We start from the raw sequence: 22,361 nt of genomic DNA on the forward strand, positions 1-22,361 counted from the left end.
TAAATATGTGTTTTCAGCTTCATGCTCAATATTTGCCTATGCAAAATAACTGTTGCGTCTGAAATATTTGCATGAAGTCAGATGATAATGGCTAACTGTATGAGATTTATGTGAAATATCATCATTTGTAACAGCAGAGCAAACAAAGATGGATGTGGTTCTGCTGCTGAGCATGGCAGCTGCAGGCAAGTGTTTAAAATAATTTAATTTCTTTATTGATTATTTCATGTAAACCTGAGGGGTCATGAGAAGATTACCTGGAAAGGAAATTTCTGAATCTTGATTAAAAATAACAATAATTGTTTTGCAGGCTGTACATTTGTCATAATGTTTTTTAGGGTCATCTCTTAAAAACAACTAAATGAAGTGCAGTTAGAAAGTAAAATAGGAAATTGTAAAAAATGTATAATGATGACACAACCTATAACCTATAATGTGATTTAAAAGTCAAGTTATAGCGTTAATGAATGAATGTCTATGTCTCTTCAGGGCTGAGTGCTTTTCCATCACATGCTGAACGTCATTACCATATTGTTAAAGAACTAAAGAGCATAACTGAAGCCCGGAGCCACTGCAGAGAGCACTTCACTGACCTGGCCACTGTAGCCAGCATGGAGGATGTGGCACGACTGAACCAACAGGCAGGCAATGATGTCGACGTGAGTTCACCTTTCTCTCTAAGCTATTCTGACTATTAGGTAGTTATAACAGTATACAGGTTTAAAAGTTTTAAAATCGGACCCTACATAAAACACCATTACAGTAGTGCAAAATATCCCTCTTAAATGTAGTGGAGTAGAAGTGTGTTTCTCCAGACAGAGTTTTGTCTTAACCAGCAAAGATAACAAAAGGAGGACATTTTGTATTAGAAAGACTGTAAGCCTCATATGTACTTAAAATAAAGGTTTGTATATATTGTTTACACAGTACAAGGACTGGTAAGTGAGGATTGTTCATCACTTCTAAATGCCTCACAAGGGGATCTCTTATAATCCAAAAAAAAGTTAGCAGGTGAAATGATAACAGAAAAAGCTAAATAAATCAATGATAATAGCATCTGAGTTTTAAAACAGAATTGAAAAAAACCTTATCACAGGACATTGACTTAGAGTTGTAGAGGATCAGACGGGAAGGCAGTATCAAGGCTGAACAATACAAATTGTACGTGTTATGCACCATGTACCAAGGCTGATGTCATAAAGGTAAAACTAACCCTTCTGGTAAATGGGTGTACTTATACAGCACTTTATCAGGTCTTTAGGTCCCCTCACTGAAAAAATTGAACGTTGACTTTACTTAATTGTATTTTGTCAACATGTTCCACATAACTGTATTAGGTTAGTTGAAAGCAATAATATTAAGTTGAACCTAATGTTTTACATTCAAACTTAATGTGGAACCTGTTGACATAATACAATTAATTAATGTCACTGTTTGAATTGTTTTTGAGTCGAAGTGCTTTACATCCTACAAGTCATTCACCCATTCATACAGAGTGCTACTAGGGATCTAACATTTGTACACAGCAACTCAGGGTTAAATATCTTGTGCAGGGATACATTGTCATGTTGACGGGGATCGAACCCCAGCTTTCTGGTCGAAAGACGACCGCACTCCCTTGCAAGCCAGTTGCCCTTCTCTTATATAGATATACACATTTGCTTGAGCAGCTTTGAAAGCTACATCAGGGTGTAATTATTTAAATAACACAATGAAATGTTCCTTTCAGTACGCCTGGATAGGGCTGTACAATGATGTGGACAGCTGGAACTGGTCCCTCTCAGACACAAGCTTCTACAAACCGGGGGAGATGGAGTTCAGAGAATGGATGACAGGAAAACCAGACAACTTTATAGAGGAAAAACTTTGTGCCTTTATATTGACTCCAAATGGACTATGGGATGATGATGATTGTAACCAAAACTATAGTGCAGTCTGCTTTGAAGCCGCAGGTAAGAATATTAACTTAAGATTATTTGGAACCTTTAAAATCATATCAAAGGCTTCTCTTCTGTTCAGAAAGGGTGGTTCCCACCCTCTTTTTGTTTGTGAAAGACATCAAATGATTTCATTAAATGATTTTTCCGAGTAATTAATAATATTCATGATGTTCACATTTTGTTTTCACATTTGTTTCAAATTCGTCATTTGTCTTTGTCAACAGCAGCATGACATGGACTGAGGCCCAGAGCTACTGCAGAACACACCACACTGACCTGGCCAGTGTGAGAAACATGGTAGACAACTATGAGGTAGTCAAGGTGTTACCTGGAGGAGCAGCTTGGATCGGCCTCTCCAGAGACACCTGGAAGTGGTCCGATCGAAGTCACTCCTCCTTTAGGTACTGGGAACAATATGAACCTAACTTCAAAGATCATGTAGAGACTTGTGTGGCTGCAAATTTTGGCAACTCTGGAAAATGGAACGACTGGAAATGTTGGTTGAATAAATATTCCATTTGCTCCCGTGAGTAAAAATCACACCTACAATGGAACAATTGATAAGACTCTGCTGAAAAAGATGCCACCATAAATGTTGAAACTGATGAAGTGTCTTTGTGATTTTAGAACCTGGGCCTGTTTCAATGCAAGTGCTAAAAGTTAGGTTGCAGAAACCCAACTCTGATGTGGGTCTGAATGACCAAGCTTTCCTGGACGAGATGTTGGTGAAGGTAAATTGTGTTTTTAACTTTTATGGCATCATCATACATTCAATAATTTGGCAAAAGATGAAAGTATGTAAGCATCTTCTATTATCTCTATTTGACTGATCATGATGATGAGTTTTGTATGTCAGATGAAAAAGAACATGAGAGCCCAGGGATTGGATGACAACATCTAACTGACCTGGAGGAAGCAGCCGAATGGACAAGTCTTCCAGAAGGAGAAGAAGAAGAAGAAGAGGGATGAGTTTTAAAGTTGAATTGCTGTGTCGGCGTTTATCAGGGAAAAGTGTACTTTCTTTCCTCAAAGTCCTTGTGTAACATAATACAGCTGCAACAATGAAATATTGAATCTATTATTAGCGTGATAAAATAAGAGATGTAATGTTTTCTCTTGTTATATACAGTATATGTTTGAAGTTAATATGTTTGGGTTTCTGCTGTTGTATCTGCTTGGCCTGCGGAAGATAATAACAGGCATTTTTTGCTATTTTGTGACTTTGTATATGTTTATTTAAGATATCTTCAAAGGAGACGTAGACTCTACATCTCATTTGAAGTAGAATTTACTGGTAAGACCAACGGGTAACAGCTAATAATATCTAACTAACGTCAACTAGTCAACGAATGTCATGTGTGAGTAGCATACTTATCAAATTATATTTGCATGCAAAATACCACTATTAATTTGACAAATGATTATCCTAACAAAGGAATGAGAACCTGGACAAACAATTAAACCTAACAACAAAGAGATATAAACATTATAGTAGGCTAAACATTTTTAACAGCATAAGAGTTAGTAAAGTAGTGAACGGCTCACTTTTTTTCCTTCATCATCATTACATTCAGTATTGGAGTCCAATACTTTGAATAGTTATGCATACTGCCTGAACTTGAAAAGACGCTCTTTTGATAAACAAACACAAAACACTGAGAAGAGGTCACATTTTTGATACAGAATACATTGGTTTCTTCTTTTCAAATGTTTCATTTTTAAGTTGTCTTCTCTTTTCTGTTATCTAAGTAGCCTTACTAACCCTGCCTATAGTACATAGAAATAATAATCATTAATGTCTCCGGTCATCGTAGAACTATGGGGATTGGTGATCTAGAGTAACGTAAAAGGCGTGAATATAACTGATACTGGAGGTCACACAACAAATAAATTACACCTGTTTTGAATTTTATTCTCTTAGCTTTTTAATGGATGTTTTTAAATGCCTTTTCCCTATTTATTTTTGTTCTTAATGACTTTCATTTTTGCAAACAGCTTTGAATTGCCTTGTGTTGAAAAGTGCTATATAAATAAACTTGCCTAGCTTAAAATCAGAGTTGCGAAGATCCGATTGCATGTTTGTTGGCCTGTTCACAAACAGAAAATAACATATGGGCCACTGCACTCTGTACGTCTCGACAAGGAGCTTGAGTCAGCGTTAGTTAGGTCTGAAGTAAGAAAAATCAAATGATGTGGAGGTAGCAAAAAGACAGCTTTCAGATCTTTGTAGCCCGCTACTCCTCCCTGCTGCAGGCTAAAGACTCCAGCTAATATCAGCAGCTAGTCAAACCTACCTGAAAGCTGTGTGTCAGATTGTGCTATTTTGTACTTCAATTTTCTGTTTTGTGTGTGTCCCAATGGCAAAATATGCTAATGCAGGTGCACTCATAACGTCAAAAGTTTGGAACACAGGACACGATTATGGTTTCTTTGGTAAACACAGCACCACATAAAAAAAAGTGTGTTTTTTTTCTCACTATTCAGATAATTCAGCACAATACTGATTTTAAAAAGCAGCCACCAATAATTGATACGTTTATTTGAGCAGTCAGTAATTATTTGGTAACGCCAACGATTGTTGCTGGATAGCTAGCTAGCAGGAAAGATTGTCATTTCCGGAGAGGGTGCAGCTGCCTTGTGTAGTTTGAGACAATTAAATGTACACGCTTATTAAGTGTGGACATTGGTGCTCACACTTATTTTAAAATGACAGCATTCAACTACTTACCATTCAATGTTGTCACTGATGAAATGATCATGGGACTACCGAAAAATGTACCATAGGTAGTGACTGCTTCGTTAGTGACGATTCTAGCTGACTTTGAGCATAACTGAAGAATGCTAACAAGCACATGGCTAGCATATATGTCTTTGAAGAGGTGTACACGCATAAAAACACACAACTTTGCATAAAACACAAAAAGGTTACTTAATTGAATTGAATATATGAAGAGAAAATACATTTCCCTCGAAATGTCATTAACTTTGCACTTCTTTTGTATAGAAATATAGTTTTACGAGACAGAATTGTTTTCACATGTAGAGTAGAAACTTAATTGGTGGAGTTCTTGTAACGATTTCTTAACAGAAAGTGTAGATAATCTGTTTTGGCCAACCAGTGGGGTTTCTTTGCTGGAGGAGTATTTTTCAGGGGTATTTTCTCATAACCTCATGCTGAAAACAACACAATGGTCTACTGCGTGGAAGTTTTACAGTTGTTATTAACCAGAGGGAACAGTTTGTCTTTCCTGAATAAAATGTATTTTATAGAGGCCTGCGAGCTGGCCTCTACCTCACTGTTTTTGCATGTTAGTTTTTGTTTTGACATCTTACACCCATATCCCAGCTTTCAGATGAAAAACACATCAACTGACCGGAAGGACAATTCTGAGTTTCCAAGTCCCTCTTCAGTTTTGTCCAACAAGTAGTTATGTGAAGTTTGGAATGAAGTGATGAAAGATTAAACAGGTGATACACAAGTAAACAACAAATCTTATATCTTATGAAACACAGCCCATGGAATATGCATTACAAAATAAAGACAACTCTTCATATAATTGCCCTTTTTGCAGCTACTTAGTGATCGTCAATGATAAGAAGCTCCAAAGAGTGCATTACCTATTTTCATTATATTGTTGATTGTCTTTTCAAGCAGCTCCAACAGTATTTTACCGCTCCTTTTCCCATCTGAATTTAGTGCAAATTTTTAACTATTTCTACAAAATTGTGAAGAAAAATGTGAATTACTACAGGTTTCCATCCACAACTGTAGCAGAAAAAGAGAAAACAACAAACTTGATTTAAGAGCTCCAGTCAAAGCTTGGTGGAAGATGGAAAAGCATGTGGAAACATGATGGAATTATGACCTGTTGTTAACAAGGTAACAGTGTCCTCATCCCGACACATCTCATGTTTCTAGCTTTGCCATCAGACTTGATGAATGAAGGATGACGTACATGAAGTATGTGATTTAAAGCACTTTGTTGGACTTTTCTCTTATCAAGAGACCAACTTCTCCATGTCAGCCAAGAAGACAAACTTTATAAGATATTTTTGAATGTTTTTTTTGTTCTGCTTCGTTTTTTGGTGCAACAGGTAGATTTTTACAAAATGTGCTAAAAAGTGTGGTATGAGAGAAAGTGTTTGAAATGTATATGCTTTCCTATCGACAATTTTTTTAATCAATTTCATTACAGAATCAGACCATCAAACTAGATAAAAATACTGGTAAAGTGAAATAAAAATCTAGTCTGTATAACAACAAATGAAGTCAAATCTGACCAAAAGAACAGAGGTCCCCAAGAACACTACGGTAGATTTTTCTGAGAGCATGAACATAACGACAAAAAAAGGAAAAGAAAAACGTAATCTGGACATTGAAAACAGTAGAACCATCCCTACCTGTGGGGTAGAAGTAAAATAATATATTGACCCTACCATCTATCAGTCAAGTCAGATTCCAACCTCAAGTGATGACAGCTGGCGGCTTTCCTTCCGCAAGCAGCAACAGTGAGATCGGTCAAAACAAATGAGAACTTCCACATGTTGGCAGTATAATTTGTTCTCTCTCCTTATGGCTTTTTGCAGTTCATGTGTAGAAGGAGGGAAAAATATCTCTCTCTTCTGAGTAGAGGAAACACCAGAAATGGCTTGCTAGTGCACCACCCAACAGTTAATGAAGAGTTGCATGAAAGGTGAAAACTGGAACTTGGATTTTGAATTAGTTATTCGTCTTAGTTAAGTCCAGAAAAATGTTAAAGGGGCCCCATTATGCTTTTTGGGGTTTTCCCTATCCTGTAGTGTGTTCTTGAGACAAGGGACAAAATGGGTTTTTAATTTCTAAAAATAAAATGTTGATTTTTCCAAAATATATCTATATATTATATTTGTCCCAGGTGCTGGCCTTTTGATGCTGTTGAAATACAATCTCCCAGGTTTAACATTTTAAACATTTTTTTCATGTTTGCTGGACAAGCCTGGGATTTTGTCAACACCGTAAGACACAAAGAAACATAGAAATATGTATTTTGAATAAACTTATTGCAGTTATTTTGACTACTGGAGGTTATTTTAATCTGTGTTATTCAATCCATGTTTTTAAACTAATACTATTACTTTAAAATATATATATTATCAAGCTGCCAATTATTATAACTGGGGAAATATACATGTTCACATTTATTTTTTAATCTCAAAAACAAACAATGTTAGTCAGCAATACAGAAATTACACATTTATTTAGGAAATGCAGTGCTTTTGTTGAGATAATGTGAGAAAATGTAATAAAATATCTTTTTAAAAACAAAAATGAACAGAAAACTCATCTTATGGAGTTGACCAGCTGTTTACGGTGTTGACGCACATCTTACGGTGTTGACGAATTAGAAGAGAACTGGAGATAACTTCATTTAACATGGCCATTGAACTTCAAAAACTCAACTTTTCAACTGTAACATTTCAGGATAAAAGGCCATTTAATATCAATCGTTATTTTTGCACTCACACCCACTTTAAAAACAGGAACTTGGCAGTAGGCATATCGGATCTCTTGAAAAGTCCATAAACTCATATCTGATCTATTGAACAGTCCATAAACTCATATTGGATCTTTTGAACAGTCCATAAACTCATATCAGATCTCTTGAACAGTCCATAAACTCATCAAATTTACAGATCATGGAGAAAAACACTAAGAATATTCATTAATTCAGCCTTTGGAAATGGAAAATTCTCTGTAAATCTTGAACTCATCTTATATCATGGCATGAATTTAAACACCTGGCAACAACCGATTGAAAAGGTCCTCATCTAGGAAGTCCATGACCTCTGAGGAGAGCTGGTAGATATCCCTTGTGCGGCTTGTGCGGACTGGTAATGATGGGTGAATTTTGACTATGATGTCAGTAGATGGAACATAGCAGACATCCTGGCACCCTTGTTTCCTTTGGAAACGACTACATGGCCCATGAGGGTGGAAAAAATCCACTTGAACATCCCCTTGTTCTTGATCTGTTTTAAGCACTTTAGCCAGCCACCAATTGTAGTCATAAACCACAGCAAGCCAATCCTCTGTGTTGATGTCACTCGGCCCCACTGCTGACATTAAGCCCTCAGGTGCTCTGGTCGGCTCCTCCTCCATTGCCTCCACTAACATGGCAAGAGGACTCTGAACAGCCCGATGCTCATCTGCATGCTGTGGTGTGTGTGGTGTGGTGTGCAACTGGATTGTGGTGGTGTGCAACTGGATTAAAACAGCGGCAGATTTGTGGCTCATTACAAAAGCATGAACTATGCCTACAGTAGATGGTATTGCCCCGAGCCACCACTTGATGAACCTTTCTTGTTCCTGAGATGGGTCGTAGGGACTTGGGGAGGACAGCATCATAAGCCAGGAAATCATCAGTGCTGACATAGTGTAGGTGGACTCCACTTAGCCTGCTGGACACAAGCTGATGAAAAGTCATGCCATTGACGATGTCCACTCCTCCAAGAACCATTCTGTCAGCACACCGCTTAACTGTTGCCCCAATACCATCTGGGGCGCCCTTTCCGTGGGATGTAGGGAAGAAGTTCCATGTTACATTGTTGAACCCCAGTCGAGGAGGGATGGTGGAGAGGAGGAGAAAGTTCTTTTTATTTTTGTATTGTTTACTTGGACCATCAGACCAAAAGTGAATTGTGTCAATGTGGGGGAATCTGGTATGAATGTCCTTCAGAACTTCATCCATGTAGGTCCATATTGCTGCTGCGTCTTGGCGCTTGGACTCGGAAATTGTGCAAAAAGCTTGTTTTTCTTGCTTGGTGTAAAACATGCCTGTATGGAGCGTTATCAGTGGGAGATTTTGGCCATAGTGGCAGGATTGTACTTCGGAGCTGTATTTGCATTTCCATGCTTCAGAGAAATCGATATGCACAATCACTGTTCTTTCATTGCAATTTTCAATCATGTTTCGGTACTCTTTGGATTGATTTTGAACAAGATGGACATGGGTGGTTGTTTCGTTTCTTAATTTGTCTTGGTAGAGATCCATCAGCTCCGACAGAGTACCCGTACGTTTCTGTAGTCTGGTATGAAAGTGAACTCCATCCTCTGTTTTCTCTTCGACCCGTTCCCACTGCTTCCAGTCCACTTTTGTTTTCCCTTGCTCTAAAGGCAGACTTGATGATTTGTGAAGGCATCTTGCACAGGTGCGCAATAGACACGATTCACTTGGTGGAGAACAACAGACAAGCTGAAAACTCTCTTTAAGCTTGCTGGTTGACACAGCCTGGAAAGATTTCAAAACATCAAGCATGAGCGTGGCGTTTTCATGGATCTGGCACTGACAAGTGTTTCGATCTGAGGTTTTGGGTGGTGTTATGTAGAAGGGACGTAGTGCACAGAAAGAGGAATAACTCAGGCGAATGCTGGGGTTTTGCTCAGTATATGACTGGTGGAGATTCTGCATTGTGTCTGTCATTACCATCCTTTGACGTTTCACTTTTTTTCTTGTGATGGTGTCTTGCTTGTCTGTCGTGATTCTTGAATTGTTTTCAAAAAATGTGTGAACCACTGAGGAGATTGTCTGGAGGTAACTGGGCTTTCTTTGGATTGGTGTGTTTTCTCTGAGTGTTTTGTAGCTAAGGCCAAATTCACGAACCTGATGCATCAGGCGATACTTTTTGAGGATTTTGCCAGACAATGTGGTGTGTGGATGCCGTGGTGTTGAGTTAAATGGGCAAATGATACATTTAAATCCCATTTGTCAACACCATAAGGTAAGTGGTCAACTCCATAAGACAACATTTCTTACGGAGTTGACGTCTGATGGAGTCTTACGGAGTTGACGATATCTTCAATTTTTCATCATAACATGTGATTTCTTTGCAGAAGCCATCTTGTTTATCACTAGCTGCTAGTGGCCTCAACAATAACGTTAGATTAAACTTTTATTTCTTGATAAAATCACATAAACCTTGAATTTTATCGACCATGGTGTTGACACTCTATGGTTGTGACATAGCTGGTTTTGTAAAAGAAGATAATTAAGGAAAAATATGAGAAATATTTACTTACCAGAGCAGTGGCCTCATGGCATGTCCACCAAACAGCAAGTGGAAAAGGGGTCCTTAGAGTATGAGTTGGCAAATATAATGCCTGTTTTTTTGCATTTTTAGAAAAATCTTATGGTGTTGACAGAAACTCCGGACGCGATTTCAATCACGTAAAAAGTACATAAATATATATTTTTAATTGTAAATTTCTATATAGTTTGAATAATTACTTAAAATACATGATCACAGTAGCTATTGTGTTTGTTTTATTTTAATTTTAACAATTATTTAAGTATTGTAAAGTCATGGAACTTGCTTTCGGACAAGGGTATTTTGGGGTTCAGGCAGCACACTAGGTGATGTAAAATAAAATATATGTGTAAAAAAGCATTAATTCACATTTTGTGGTATAAATAAGTTCTTGTTTTATTGTTTAATCAAATTATTGGACATTTTTTAAACACATTTTAAGAATTACAATGAGTTTTATCTCTCGGACATGTTTTGTCCCTCATCTCAAGAATCCCTGATAGGTGTTTGTGCATGTTAATGGTCTGCAAAGAGTAACTTCTTGTGACATCACTATGTAACACTTGCACTCCAATACATTGTATGTGACAGGCTAAGGGGCAGGGCCACTTCTAAACGGTTGACCAATCACAACAGAGCCGGCCACCTAACCAATTGGAGCAGACTGGGCTATGGTTTTAGACAGAGAGTGAAAAGAGGTGCTGCAGCACAGGCAGTATGAGAAAAATAAAGAGCTTTTTGAACATTAGAGCATGTAAACTTGTCAAAGTAGAGGCACAAAATACGTTAAAATGAGCAAAGTATGGCCCCTTTTAGTGACACTATCATTATCGATCAAAACGGTGGAATGGACTCTAAACATTTACTATCCTTTTTTCATAGGGCCCTCTGTAAATTACCCAGTGGTTAGCATGAACAGGTTTAAAATTGTACATTTTTAAACCTCTTACCATTTAAATCTGCATACACTCTGTCAGAGTTGTGGTAAAGGACACAAATGCAGAGAAACAAGGGGAGGCAGGTATGGGGGTTTGAACTAAAAGTGAGCTTTATCAAAAAAAGCTGTTAACGAAAATATACAGCTAGGGGAATACAGGACATCAAAAATACTTAACTTGACACATGAAGGACGACGACCGGACAAGAGACAAAAGGGGAACTAAGATTAAATACACATGGGTAATCAAAAGACAAGACACAGCTGGAGAGGGGAGAAGAAACACAGGGGCAACAGGTGAACACAATGACACAATCAGGCACAGGAGGGAAACGCAGACAGGAAGTGAAACTAAACATGGCACAAGAGGGGAAAATATTTCAAAATAAAACAGGAAACAACAAACAAAACAAGGATCATGACACACTCCAGTGTCTGTTACCAATGATGATGTATACTACTCATATTAAAGTGTTACTCAAAAGATATATTTCTCTGTCTCTTTCTCAAAATACATCGTACAAAATATTTATAAAGAGGACTTTCCACAGGTCAATTCAATTACAAAAAACATATAACACACCAATATCATCTCAGCTCAGTGTGGACAGGCACGTTCGTAGGCTAGAAAAGGATGCAGTTTATCACATTATCCCTGATGTTTAGAGCCAAGCCCCTATTCAGTAGCCCCTTATTCTGAAACCATAATAGTCCACCAAATGTCCCATTGAAGCAAAAGTCCATTAATCTCAAGGCCTGTTATACCCCAAACAAATGTCCACTGCTGCAACAAATAGAAGCTCATTAGGCTAATTATTATGGAGAAGGACAGTGAAGGCATGTCCCGCCCTAGGCTAACCATAACCCTATTATTCTTACCCTAACCCTAACCAGTCTAACAACCCATGCCTTAACCTATAAACCTAACCAATCAGAGGCAGAGTAGGCAGGACATTCCTTCGCCATAGTAGAGAAAAAGCTGTCAATCAAAGTGGTTGTGTTTGTTACAGGGAGAGTTCAGTCCTTCACAACAATGGTTATTTATGTTTGGGATAATGGGGCTTTAGGAAAAAAGTGCTTTGGGTTATTAGCAGTCCCTATTTGTGTTATATGTGCTTGTTAGTGATGCAGAGATGTTTTATATTGTCTGCAACACATTTGGAAGGTTCTTTACTTTGAATATCTGAATTAAGGAAATTAGGAGCCGACCGAGTGTATAGATATGTTCACGTCTGCTGCACAAAAACATGATTGCTTTGGTTTATTGGTAGTTTAATGACGTTTGACTGCTAACCAGCACGCCATATTGTTTATTTGGCCAGCAGAGACACTTATTTATGCTTGTAAGGAAATCTTGCTCAGTATTGAGAGTACAGTATAGAAACTAAAGAAATGAATCCTAAAGTGAGTAAGCATTTTTGCACTTATCAGGATTTTTGCATATTTTTTTAAAGTAGATACCTCAAGTTTGTTGTTTTTATTCTAAAACATGAAAATTGTAAGTGAATACCCCTAATTCTGAAATATTTACTTGACTCAAAAAGCTACCAAGTGTCTAGAAGAGACAAGAGAGGCTGTCAGGGTCATCATATTTTAACACTACTGAACCGTTGTGTTTATCTTGCAAACTATTGTAACTCAAACTTTCCAACTTGAGATAAATCATTTTATAGTATTTTCCAAATGTAGGATTCCTTAAATCTAGTCGCGTAATCAATTTACAAGTTGTATAGCTCAGAGGTAGTAACGTTAAAGTCATTCAACAATGGTGTAGTTTTTTTTATGGCCTAACGTTAGATTTTTACTAGCGGTAAATGCATTTATGCTTCCAAATGGAAAAATATCGTTTGTCGATGGAACCAGGGTGATGCTATCTTCCCAGTTTGGCCCACAAAAATAAGTCACCCTGCAGCAAAGGACAGAATATGCTATAATCATTTAATGCCTTAAGTCATACTGCAGAACCTCACCTGCTGATATGTGAGTCTTCTCGCAGCGTGACACTAACAGGGACAGTTTGATCCTGGACCTGGATCTCGTCAAAGCTGCTGACAATCTGACCTTTCCTTCGACCTGGAAATAAACGCATGACACCAAATTCTAGCAGCAGTTAAAACATCACGCAGATTCATGGGGTGGAAAACTTTGTGACTTTATCCATGACGGGCAGGTGTTTAATGTGCTGCTGTATGAAAAAGAGAAAGATTGTGGTCACAGCACTAAAGAAAGTGGAGGGACAAAGAGAAAGAAAGAATAGGGTGTGGGGGGGGAGTCAGTGGCAAAGAGCAGTGACTGTCTGGCAGCAGAAGCATGTAAATCAGTGGTAATCGCTACCTAAGGCTTTTTAAAGGAAATTAAGTCAGATTTTTCCTGCCGTGTAGACAAAATAATCAATGTGCATCTGCAGGAGATTGAACTGGTACCAAACTCCAAACTACTCAGTAATTCTAAACTGGTTTTTAGTCTGTATCTTGTGCTTAAACACTTCATTTTTGAGTGGAGTGCTGTGTTTCAACCGCCAGAACTAACTGAGGTGTTTCTTCCCAATTATAAAAACACAGTTGTGGTAGTAAAGAACTCAACAAAAAAAATCTCCTCTTTTGATCGTTTCGGGGATTTTCTTTTACTACAAAAACAGTGACATGCAATCAGGAGGAAAACAGTTGCACCTGTTGGCGACTGTAAAGATATGCACAGCCTAAGGAACACTCTGTTTAACTGCAGATAGTGAGGAAAAAACAAACACATTATGCCTTGTTTGTGTGAGAGTGATCTCAGTTTGTAGAGATTATTGTCGAAATGTGATAAATTGTCTTTGGCCGTACCACAATCAACAAGAGTTACAAATAAGATTTCATTGTTTCCTCATGGTAGAAAAACATATTCATCTTACATTTTAGGTGCGTATAAAATAAAATGTTTAGTTTGAACAACAAAATAAGAATGAAACCTACAAAATATAAAGTAAACATTTCTCTCCAGTTGAGCAGTTGAGCCCTCTGTGTCTTGACCTCATCCAACCCATTTCCTGGGTCAAAGACATCGTCCAACTCCCACAATGCAACATTCTTCAAGCGGTTTTCAGGTCGCCGCGCAACTGAACTCTAACTGTTTAGTGAGGAAACTGACTCAGAGATTCTGACAGTGGAGGTTGAAAATGAGGGGAAAAAAGGCTTCGTTAGTTCAATGACGTCAAAAAACTTTAGGTTTAGCTCAAATACACGAAATAGAAACATGGCTATCAACATGTGAATTACAAAATGTAGTGCCTCCTGCTTCTCAGTCAGGATAACAATGTTAGGGATGCTAATGATAGCTCATGAAAGCCTACAGACTGTACAACATGCCTATAGACATTGTCTATAGCTAACTTCATGAGTTGAACAAAATGTAGGCAAGCTAGCTAAACACTTCTGTTTTACCTAGAGCTTTTTATTGCAATTAAGTCAAGTCAAAGTTGGTCTTCATATATTTCACTATAGCCGCACATATTATTTAGAAATGTTACTAGATATTTCGATTTTGAAAAGGTAGTAGCTTGCTAATGATAGCTAGCTTAACAAAAGTGCAGAACTTCAGTCACAATTCCTGAATTCAAACATGTGAAACTCACTAAGAAAACTGAAACATTGACTTTAATTAAATATATTATTTCAACAGGATCCACATGATTGTATCAGGTTAGTTGAAAGCAATAATATTAATTTGTACCAAATGTTTTTTATTTAAATTTCATATTATTGCTTTCAACTAACCTAATACAGTGCTGTGACATTTGTTTACATAACAAATTGAATTAAAGTCAACGTTTCAGTTTTTATTATTAGCTCAGTTTGATCTTAAATACTGTAGCTCACAAATAAGCTGAAGCATTATTTCACAGTGTTTTCTGTGTGAATGTTTTAAGAGGTTGCACTCTTGGTGAAATTCAATACATTTGCGTCACTTGCTTCATTCAAGCCGAGGCATTCGCATCACTTTGTTACTATTTTGCGATTTTCACGATTTTTATCCAGGCTCATCATTCAGGAAATCCTACCTCTTAAAATCTTTTTTTTTTTTTTATTATTATTAGTTTTGACTGGATTGTTGTTCAAGCAGTAGCCCTTTTTATTCCATCATCAGGGAACAATCCACTTTATTTCATGACTAGTGGATCCATCCCATTAAGAATACGTTTGAAAGCTCATTCCCTATCAACTGCATTATTATGACATCTAGTCACCAGCAATTCTTCCAAATATCATGCACCATTAGTAGAATGAGGAGGGCATTTCCAAACAATCTAACAGATCCATCCTTTTTCCACTGCGGTTCCAACCACCGTGAGCCCTTCAATGTTCCCCTGAAAAAACATCTACTGTAATCCCAGAGCTGCTCCATTATATTTCACTACTATCTGGAAATCACATCTGCCTTTTTTTATTACATGTGAAAATGAGCTCAAGTTACCTGATTTAACATAACAATCAAAAAACGCAAAATGTTTCATATGTTAGAGTTTAGTCTTCACATGAAAATGTACCAGAGGTGATTTTTCTTTTGACAAATCTATAAAAAGACAAATAACTTGCTTTAGTGGAGCAGATAAGTGAAACAATCGTTCAAATAGTGATACAAGCACCAAACTTGGTACAAGACCATATCGGTAGCATTTGCACCTTCCATGGCTTTCTGAATGGCATCCACACTTGGTCAGTTGTTGGCAACTCTCTGCAATGGGTGGAAGTGTTGTCCATAAGACCTTCCATGTATCTCCACTCTTTGTCCATCCCCAGTCAGCAGGACTCAGTGTTTTTGGTTGGCGTAGTATTGTCTGACTCCATATGCAGCCTGCTTGATAGGCAGCACGCTTGCCATGCTGAAGTGCTGCACGAGTTGGAGGAATGGCTTCATAAGGCCTCTGTTACCGAGCAAACATTTCCAGTCTGGCATCATCTACACATACAACTGTGCTGGACCTGTCATACATTGTTACCACAAACTTATCGAGGACCTCCAGATCATAATCACCTACTGTTGGTGGGTACTGGCTTAGCTTGGCCAAGACTTTAGATGCCTCAAAACACACATCCCAGGTTTGCCATGCAGACTTTTTCCCTTTGCTGCGGAAGCCTAAAACAACATCGCAACCAGTGAAGGCAAGAAAGAAGAGTATTCCTTTGCTTTTTTCCAGTCCGATAGAGGTGTAAAGGTCATATATAGGAAACCACCTCAGGTTGCATCCTTGGCCAAAGGACCCCCACAACTGCAGCAAACCAATCCGTTGAAGGAGAGGCAGAACACTGATTGCTATGATGAGGACATCTGTGTCACTGGCCTTGACCATCAGGACCTTGCTCATCTCCTCCACTGCATGCCTGGCATGTACAAATATGTGTGTGTCTGCTTCCCCGGACTACATGGTGCTATCCCATCCAAGCTGATCGTGTCGTTGCAGGCAACATCTTCATCTTTGTTCACGATGAACAAGTTGGGTGTAGACATATGTGCAATCTTGTCAGCCAGGAACCTGAACAGCTCAGCTTTGCACAGGACGACTATGTGGAGGAGAAGGCTTTTTCTTGGTGAAGAAGGTTGGGCGTATATTGGTGAAGGAGTCAGGCAGTTCTGGAACTGTCTTCACCTTCTCCTCTCTAAGTCTCACAGGTTCACGGTATTCACCCTGGTTGTCTTTGGTTGGATGTTGGAAAGCTGAGATGCTGGTTGTTGCAGTTGTTGCAGTGGGGTTGTGTTCAATGTTATCCATGGCTGTTGTGGTGAACAACCCTCTCCTCAGAACTTGTGGGCACACCACCCCATCCTCTCTGTACCTGTTGACCGTTGCGTCTCAAAGCTGCGCAGATACAGTATGTCCAGTACTCATATGAAATACTGTCATATGAAATGCTAAGGCCATGTTCATGAAGTATTGTCACCAGCATCCTCTTCCTAGTCTTGGCATATATTGACATTCCCATGTAGATGGGGAATGGTGTTTCCCGATCTTTGGAATGCCTGTGAGTCGATGCTCCTTCCTTGTGTCTTGTGTAGCAGTTATACTGCAGGAGCTGTGCAATTGCAAGGACTGACTTGGAGGCACCAAATCTCAGTTGTGATGTGATGTCAGCCCCGTGTTCAATCATGCCTACAAATTGAAGAAGGCTGGGTGGAATGGAATCCTCAATACATCCCTCGTGGAAGGTTCCATCAAAGGAAAACTTGTGGTCCAGCATGTGTCTCCTCAAGATCTTGGCTGCTTTGGCAAGTGTCATAGCATCGTTACAGTCAGCGGTTTGTGACAGGGCAAAGCCTACATCGTTTTGGAAAGCCAGCAGGACATCTCTTCCCTTCATGTGAGCTTCCAGCTCAGGTATTTCAACCAACAGTGTGTCCTTCAGTCTGGTGGCGTTAACATCCGGTGTCTCCATACCCAGCTGTCCTAGACGCTGTTTGTGTAAGTTGACCATATCTGCAAGTCTGAATATTGCAGGGCCCTCGGAACTTAATTTGGTCTGCACTATGTAGGTTATTAGTTCTGAAAATGGCAGTGGGTGGACATCCCACTGCTGGCTCTGCTCACTCTTTTCAACATTTCTCAGGTAGGCTCTCTCTCACATGCACCACTCAGTACTTTCAGGAGTCTTCCATCATTTACTGTTTTAGCACAGTCATTGAGTCTTTTGTCTCGGTTCTGATGCTGGCTCTTTTTGGTCACAAAGGAAGCACTCAGACTCCAGACCCTCATGGCTGGTTCTTTAAAGTTTGTTTTGCCCTTCTTCTGATTGAGCACTTTGAGGTCCAAGCCTTCTCTTTCTTGCCCTGTCCAGTTTGGTGTTCTTGAAAAGATATCGGCAGCTCTGGTGGTACTGTGTCATGTTCCTCCTCAGTGTTTCTTCTATTCCACCACCCTCAGCCAGTCTGGTTGGATCCAGAACAATGGGCATCTCATTGAGGGTATGGAACAGGGGGATATTGGTCGCAATCATGGTGTAGACATCTTGTTCAGATGCATAATGTTTAGGTGGGGATTTTAGATCCTCATTATCTTTGTCCTCTTGGCAAATACAACATTTGGCCCAGTCAGTTTTCCATTTTGATAATCCTGGAGCTGAACTTACCGTCTTGTTCGGTAATGAAGGAATTAATACAGTAAGGACGAGGGTTTATCCTTTTACCACCTTTACCACAGTATGACTATACACATTCAGGTATTGGATACAACTTGGTTCAGACATAAATCCTACACCTAGCCCGATCGTTCATCCGGTGCCATTTAAGTCCCGTGCGATCTGTACACCTTCTGGGTGACTACATGCAAAGTCATGTAAAGCCCCGTCACCCTTGGCTCAGCTCTCCCGCGCTGGTACACCCTGTCGATTCAGGTGCGGCTATGTAACTACATATAACTAATATCTAACTACTAGCTAACTGTTGTGAGGCTTGAATTAGATAGCATTTGGGACACTAAACTATAATATTACCACTACTACTAGTTACAGTAAAGCTTGTTTAGCCGACACTGAACCCCATGCCGAGTTTCACAGCAGTGTGATGTCACCAGTGTGCCCTGGCTGTGCCTTGACATCCACTCTTTTCTGACTCTCTCTCCCCCCTCACTGGGGGTGCATCCAATTCAGTTCTCATTCCTGGGATATGTTCCACATCAATCAGCTGTGGGAGCTGTCTTCATGCACAATGTGTTAGAGTCTGAAATGCTTAATCACACACAGAGACCCTCACCTGGTTTAGCCCGTGAGCCAACATAGTGGATTATTTTTATCTAAAGCCAGAATAAGCCAGAATTTAAGGTTCCCAGAATTGGATTCTACATGGTAAAAAATGTATATATTGATGTCAGAATCATCCATATTGGCCAGGTCTGTGCATATTTATTACTGCTTATGTCGGCCATCTTGAAAATGGGCGGCCATCTTGAATTTCAAGTGGCCCGCGTACTTTTTGAAAAGAGTAATGTCTAACGAGTATTAGTGCCAATTTTGGTGCTTGTATCACCATTTGAACGATTCCTCTGAAAATATGATGTTATCTGCTCCACTACTTTAAATGACAATAATTCGAATTCAGACTTGGGATCTGAAAAACCCAGACATATTTGCAGCTTACAGTTGCAGTACAAAGTGGGAATGAGTGCAAATAGAAAGAGTGCAATTCAACCAAATTTAGACAATAAGGTTATAAATAAGTTGCAAAAAACATGTCAACAAATCTAGAAATGTAAACACGTTTACGGCAAATTCTATCAATTTTAAGTCGTTTACAAGTTTAAAATATTACAAGTAAAAATAGTTAAGTATCAGGTTTATGGTAAGGGCAGCGGTTTGGACTTAGGTCATATTTTTTAACACATTGGACTTCAGATTAGCTGTCTTGGCATCTTGTCTGGTGTCAATGAAGATGAGGAGATATTTTTTTTAAGTTTTAAAGAATACCACTTTTCACAGTTTTTTCAACTCCAACGTTGATAAGCTGACTTCTGAATGCTTTTCTTAGCATTGCAATTTGAATCTGTGGTAGTCCGTGCCCACTTTTGTCCCCTTTAAACCTCTTACTGTTTGTTTTTTATTTCGTTTTTTTATGGCTTTATCATCTCTTTTCTTATTCATTTTTACAGAATTGTCTTTTTATGGTAACCATTTAAAAAGGTTAATTCATAAGTACAAAATGAATAAATATTAAATATTAATATGTTGCATATGCATCTTATTGCTTCTTGTTCTCCTTCATTCCTTCATATTCACCATGTGTAAACCTCTATACTGAATTCAGGAAAAAAGGTAAACAGAGAGACGGGGGAAACCTTTCCACCTGGGAGCCATTAACCTGACAGATGTGTTTCAGGATGGGTTAGGGGGGGTGGGGGCGATGCAGTCATGTGTCACCAACAGATCCTCCCCCCTCAACCATATGTTGAGGTTTGCACTCATAGTTTTAACAGCTGCTAGTGAAATATGCATCTCTAATGTAACACAGGAGCCTGCACACTGCTGCCTGTGAGCAGGGAAGACCCACATCAACCCGTCCGATCAAGACAACACCAGGTCCAGTCTATTCCAGGTCCAATCCAAGCTTAAAAGCAGCTGAGATTGAGTGAAGACCAGAGCAAACAGAATTTTGTTCTGGATATTGTGTGTCTCTTTGAGAACATCTGTGTTAGCATAGTTATGTTGGTCACTTTGTAGTCATCTTGTGTCTCATTGTTATTATTTTGTGTCTCTTTATGGAAATCTATGTCTCTATGTCATCATTTATATTGTTTCCATTGCACTTTCTTTCACATTTTGTTTTTATCTATTTATAAGCCAATAATTCAAACTTTTTTGTAATACTTTTAACTTTTTTTCTATGTTTCCACTCACCCACAAAATGTGAAATGTAACATGTATAGAAAACCTGTTGAACGGTTCTGGTTACCTGGCCTGATCCTCAGTCAGTCCTCACTGTGGATTTTTTTTTTCCCTTCTACTTTCTACAAAAATAGTTTCCAGTGAAAATTGCCTAAACTAAATATTACTAACTGGATTTTATTGATGTGAATGCAAAATATAAGATCTATATCTACAGCACATTAGTTGATCAACATGTTTTTAACACAACCATTCCTTAGTAGATTTCTTCTTTTAGTTTTCTCGTTTTATTTTTCAGTTTTAATTATGGCATCTTTGAATATTTTAGGGTTTTGGGCTTTCACTCTGGTTCTACATTTGGCATTTGGAAAATACAATAGGCCAATAATTGCTTATTAAAAAAATATATATATTGACCAACAAATTGCTGATGTATTCATACAGTTATGGAGACATGAGAGTTGTATCTATTTTTGCGTTTACTTAATGGCAAGAGGTAAATAAGCATCAAGAATGTTGAAATTTGGAAATCCAAATCCCCAAATTCCTTTGCTTTAGCCACATTTGAAATGCAACTGTTATTAAAAGTATATGTCACACGGAGGTTTGGCTCCTACTTTGAGAAAATGATATTTTTCAGGATTTCTTTCTGCAAAACTGATCAAATCAGTGACTGTTGACCTCAAAGTGTGAGAGGACCCTGCAGTTATCAGCAGAATATCTGACAGAGGATCAGGATCCAAGGCCCTGGCTCTGAGGACAGAGTGTGTAGGCGTGTATCCCCCGAACAGCAACCTGATGATGAAGGTGATGAAGCCTCTGGAAAGCCGCCTGCTGGACCTGCATGACATCACTGTTGCTCTAAGTCCTTCCAGCAGAACTCAAAGTCAAATATTCAGTTACCGTTTCCCCCGATGATAAAATAAACTCACATTACAGATGTGACTTCAGAAGCTGTTGATCTGGAGCGGATCCTGTTGGCCCCAACAAACACCATTAACTCCTGTGTGTTTAATGGGTTCAGTCTCAGGTGACAGACTGTGTTTCACCTTAGATATCAGACTGGAACCATTAAGGAAGTCAATATTCACTCAGATGGTACACAGTGTTTCTCATATGTTTCCTACATTTCTATTTTCACTGCATTTAAAAGAGGACATATTAAGCTCAATTTCAGGTTCCCATTTGCATTTCCATGCTTTAATGTTCAGAAAGCTCTTTATTGTTCTCATACTGTCTGTGCTGCAGCACCTCTTTTCACCCTCTGTCTGAAACCTGAGCCCAGTCTGTGCTGGCCGGCTCTGTTGTGATTGCTCAAGCACTTAGAGATGCCCCGTCCCTTAGCCTATCACAGATGTGTTGGAGCGCTAGCCAATAGAAGCGTGGTTGTAACATAGTGATGTCACTATGATACGGAGGTAAACAAATAACTCCAATGGAGGGGTTTATTCAAGGCCGTTAAAAAATATTTCATTACCATTTGACCTATGGGTTGTATAGTTTTAGGTGCATAACAAACGTGCCTAAGCTTTGACAAATAATATGGTTGAAAAGAATACAATACTGTCTGTCATATTTCTCATGCAACATCTTCCGTTCCTCTGATTCTCACCCTTATTGTCAATGCGTAAATCACATTCTTCTGCTCCATTTATGACTGAATAGTTTGAATTCCAGGAGGAGACTCCTCTTCCTCCTCAGCACTGACACAATGGGAGCTTTCAGCCAACCACTCCTTTCCTAAACCGCTTCAAGACCTGCATGATGCCGTCTCATTTCTTCTCACATATTAAACTAACTAAAAGGTCATTTCATTTTTGTATAAAGCAGAGTAATACAAATACAATCCCCCAAAGAATAAAGGTTATATTAGTTAAGCAAAACACTGAGATACAATTGCAGTTTTGAGGGGACTCCTGTTCTTGTTGTTCTGGTTCATCTCCAGTTTGTTCCTTTAATTTCTGCTTGTATGTTGGCTAGTTTGAAGTAAAAGTACTTGCAGGTGTTCCGAGTTTGTATTTTTATCATTGATTGTATTTATTGTAAGTCGCTGTGGATAAAAGAGTCAGCTAA

At 38.7% G+C, this 22,361-nt stretch overlaps 1 protein-coding gene across 1 annotated transcript; it reads left to right on the forward strand.

Annotated features, from left to right (window-relative positions):
* Positions 1 to 541: 541 nt before the first annotated feature.
* On the forward strand, positions 542 to 3,828 carry LOC134875489 (hepatic lectin-like). The gene is made up of 5 exons (XM_063900098.1): positions 542 to 659; positions 1,730 to 1,952; positions 2,165 to 2,466; positions 2,568 to 2,671; positions 2,797 to 3,828. The coding sequence occupies exons 3-5, from the start codon at positions 2,169 to 2,171 to the stop codon at positions 2,839 to 2,841; spliced, it is 447 nt and encodes a 148-aa protein (XP_063756168.1). The 5' UTR covers positions 542 to 659; positions 1,730 to 1,952; positions 2,165 to 2,168; the 3' UTR covers positions 2,842 to 3,828.
* Positions 3,829 to 22,361: the final 18,533 nt, after the last annotated feature.

Source organism: Eleginops maclovinus, chromosome 13, assembly GCF_036324505.1.
Source record: "Eleginops maclovinus isolate JMC-PN-2008 ecotype Puerto Natales chromosome 13, JC_Emac_rtc_rv5, whole genome shotgun sequence".
In the NCBI taxonomy this organism is placed as follows: domain Eukaryota; kingdom Metazoa; phylum Chordata; class Actinopteri; order Perciformes; family Eleginopidae; genus Eleginops; species Eleginops maclovinus.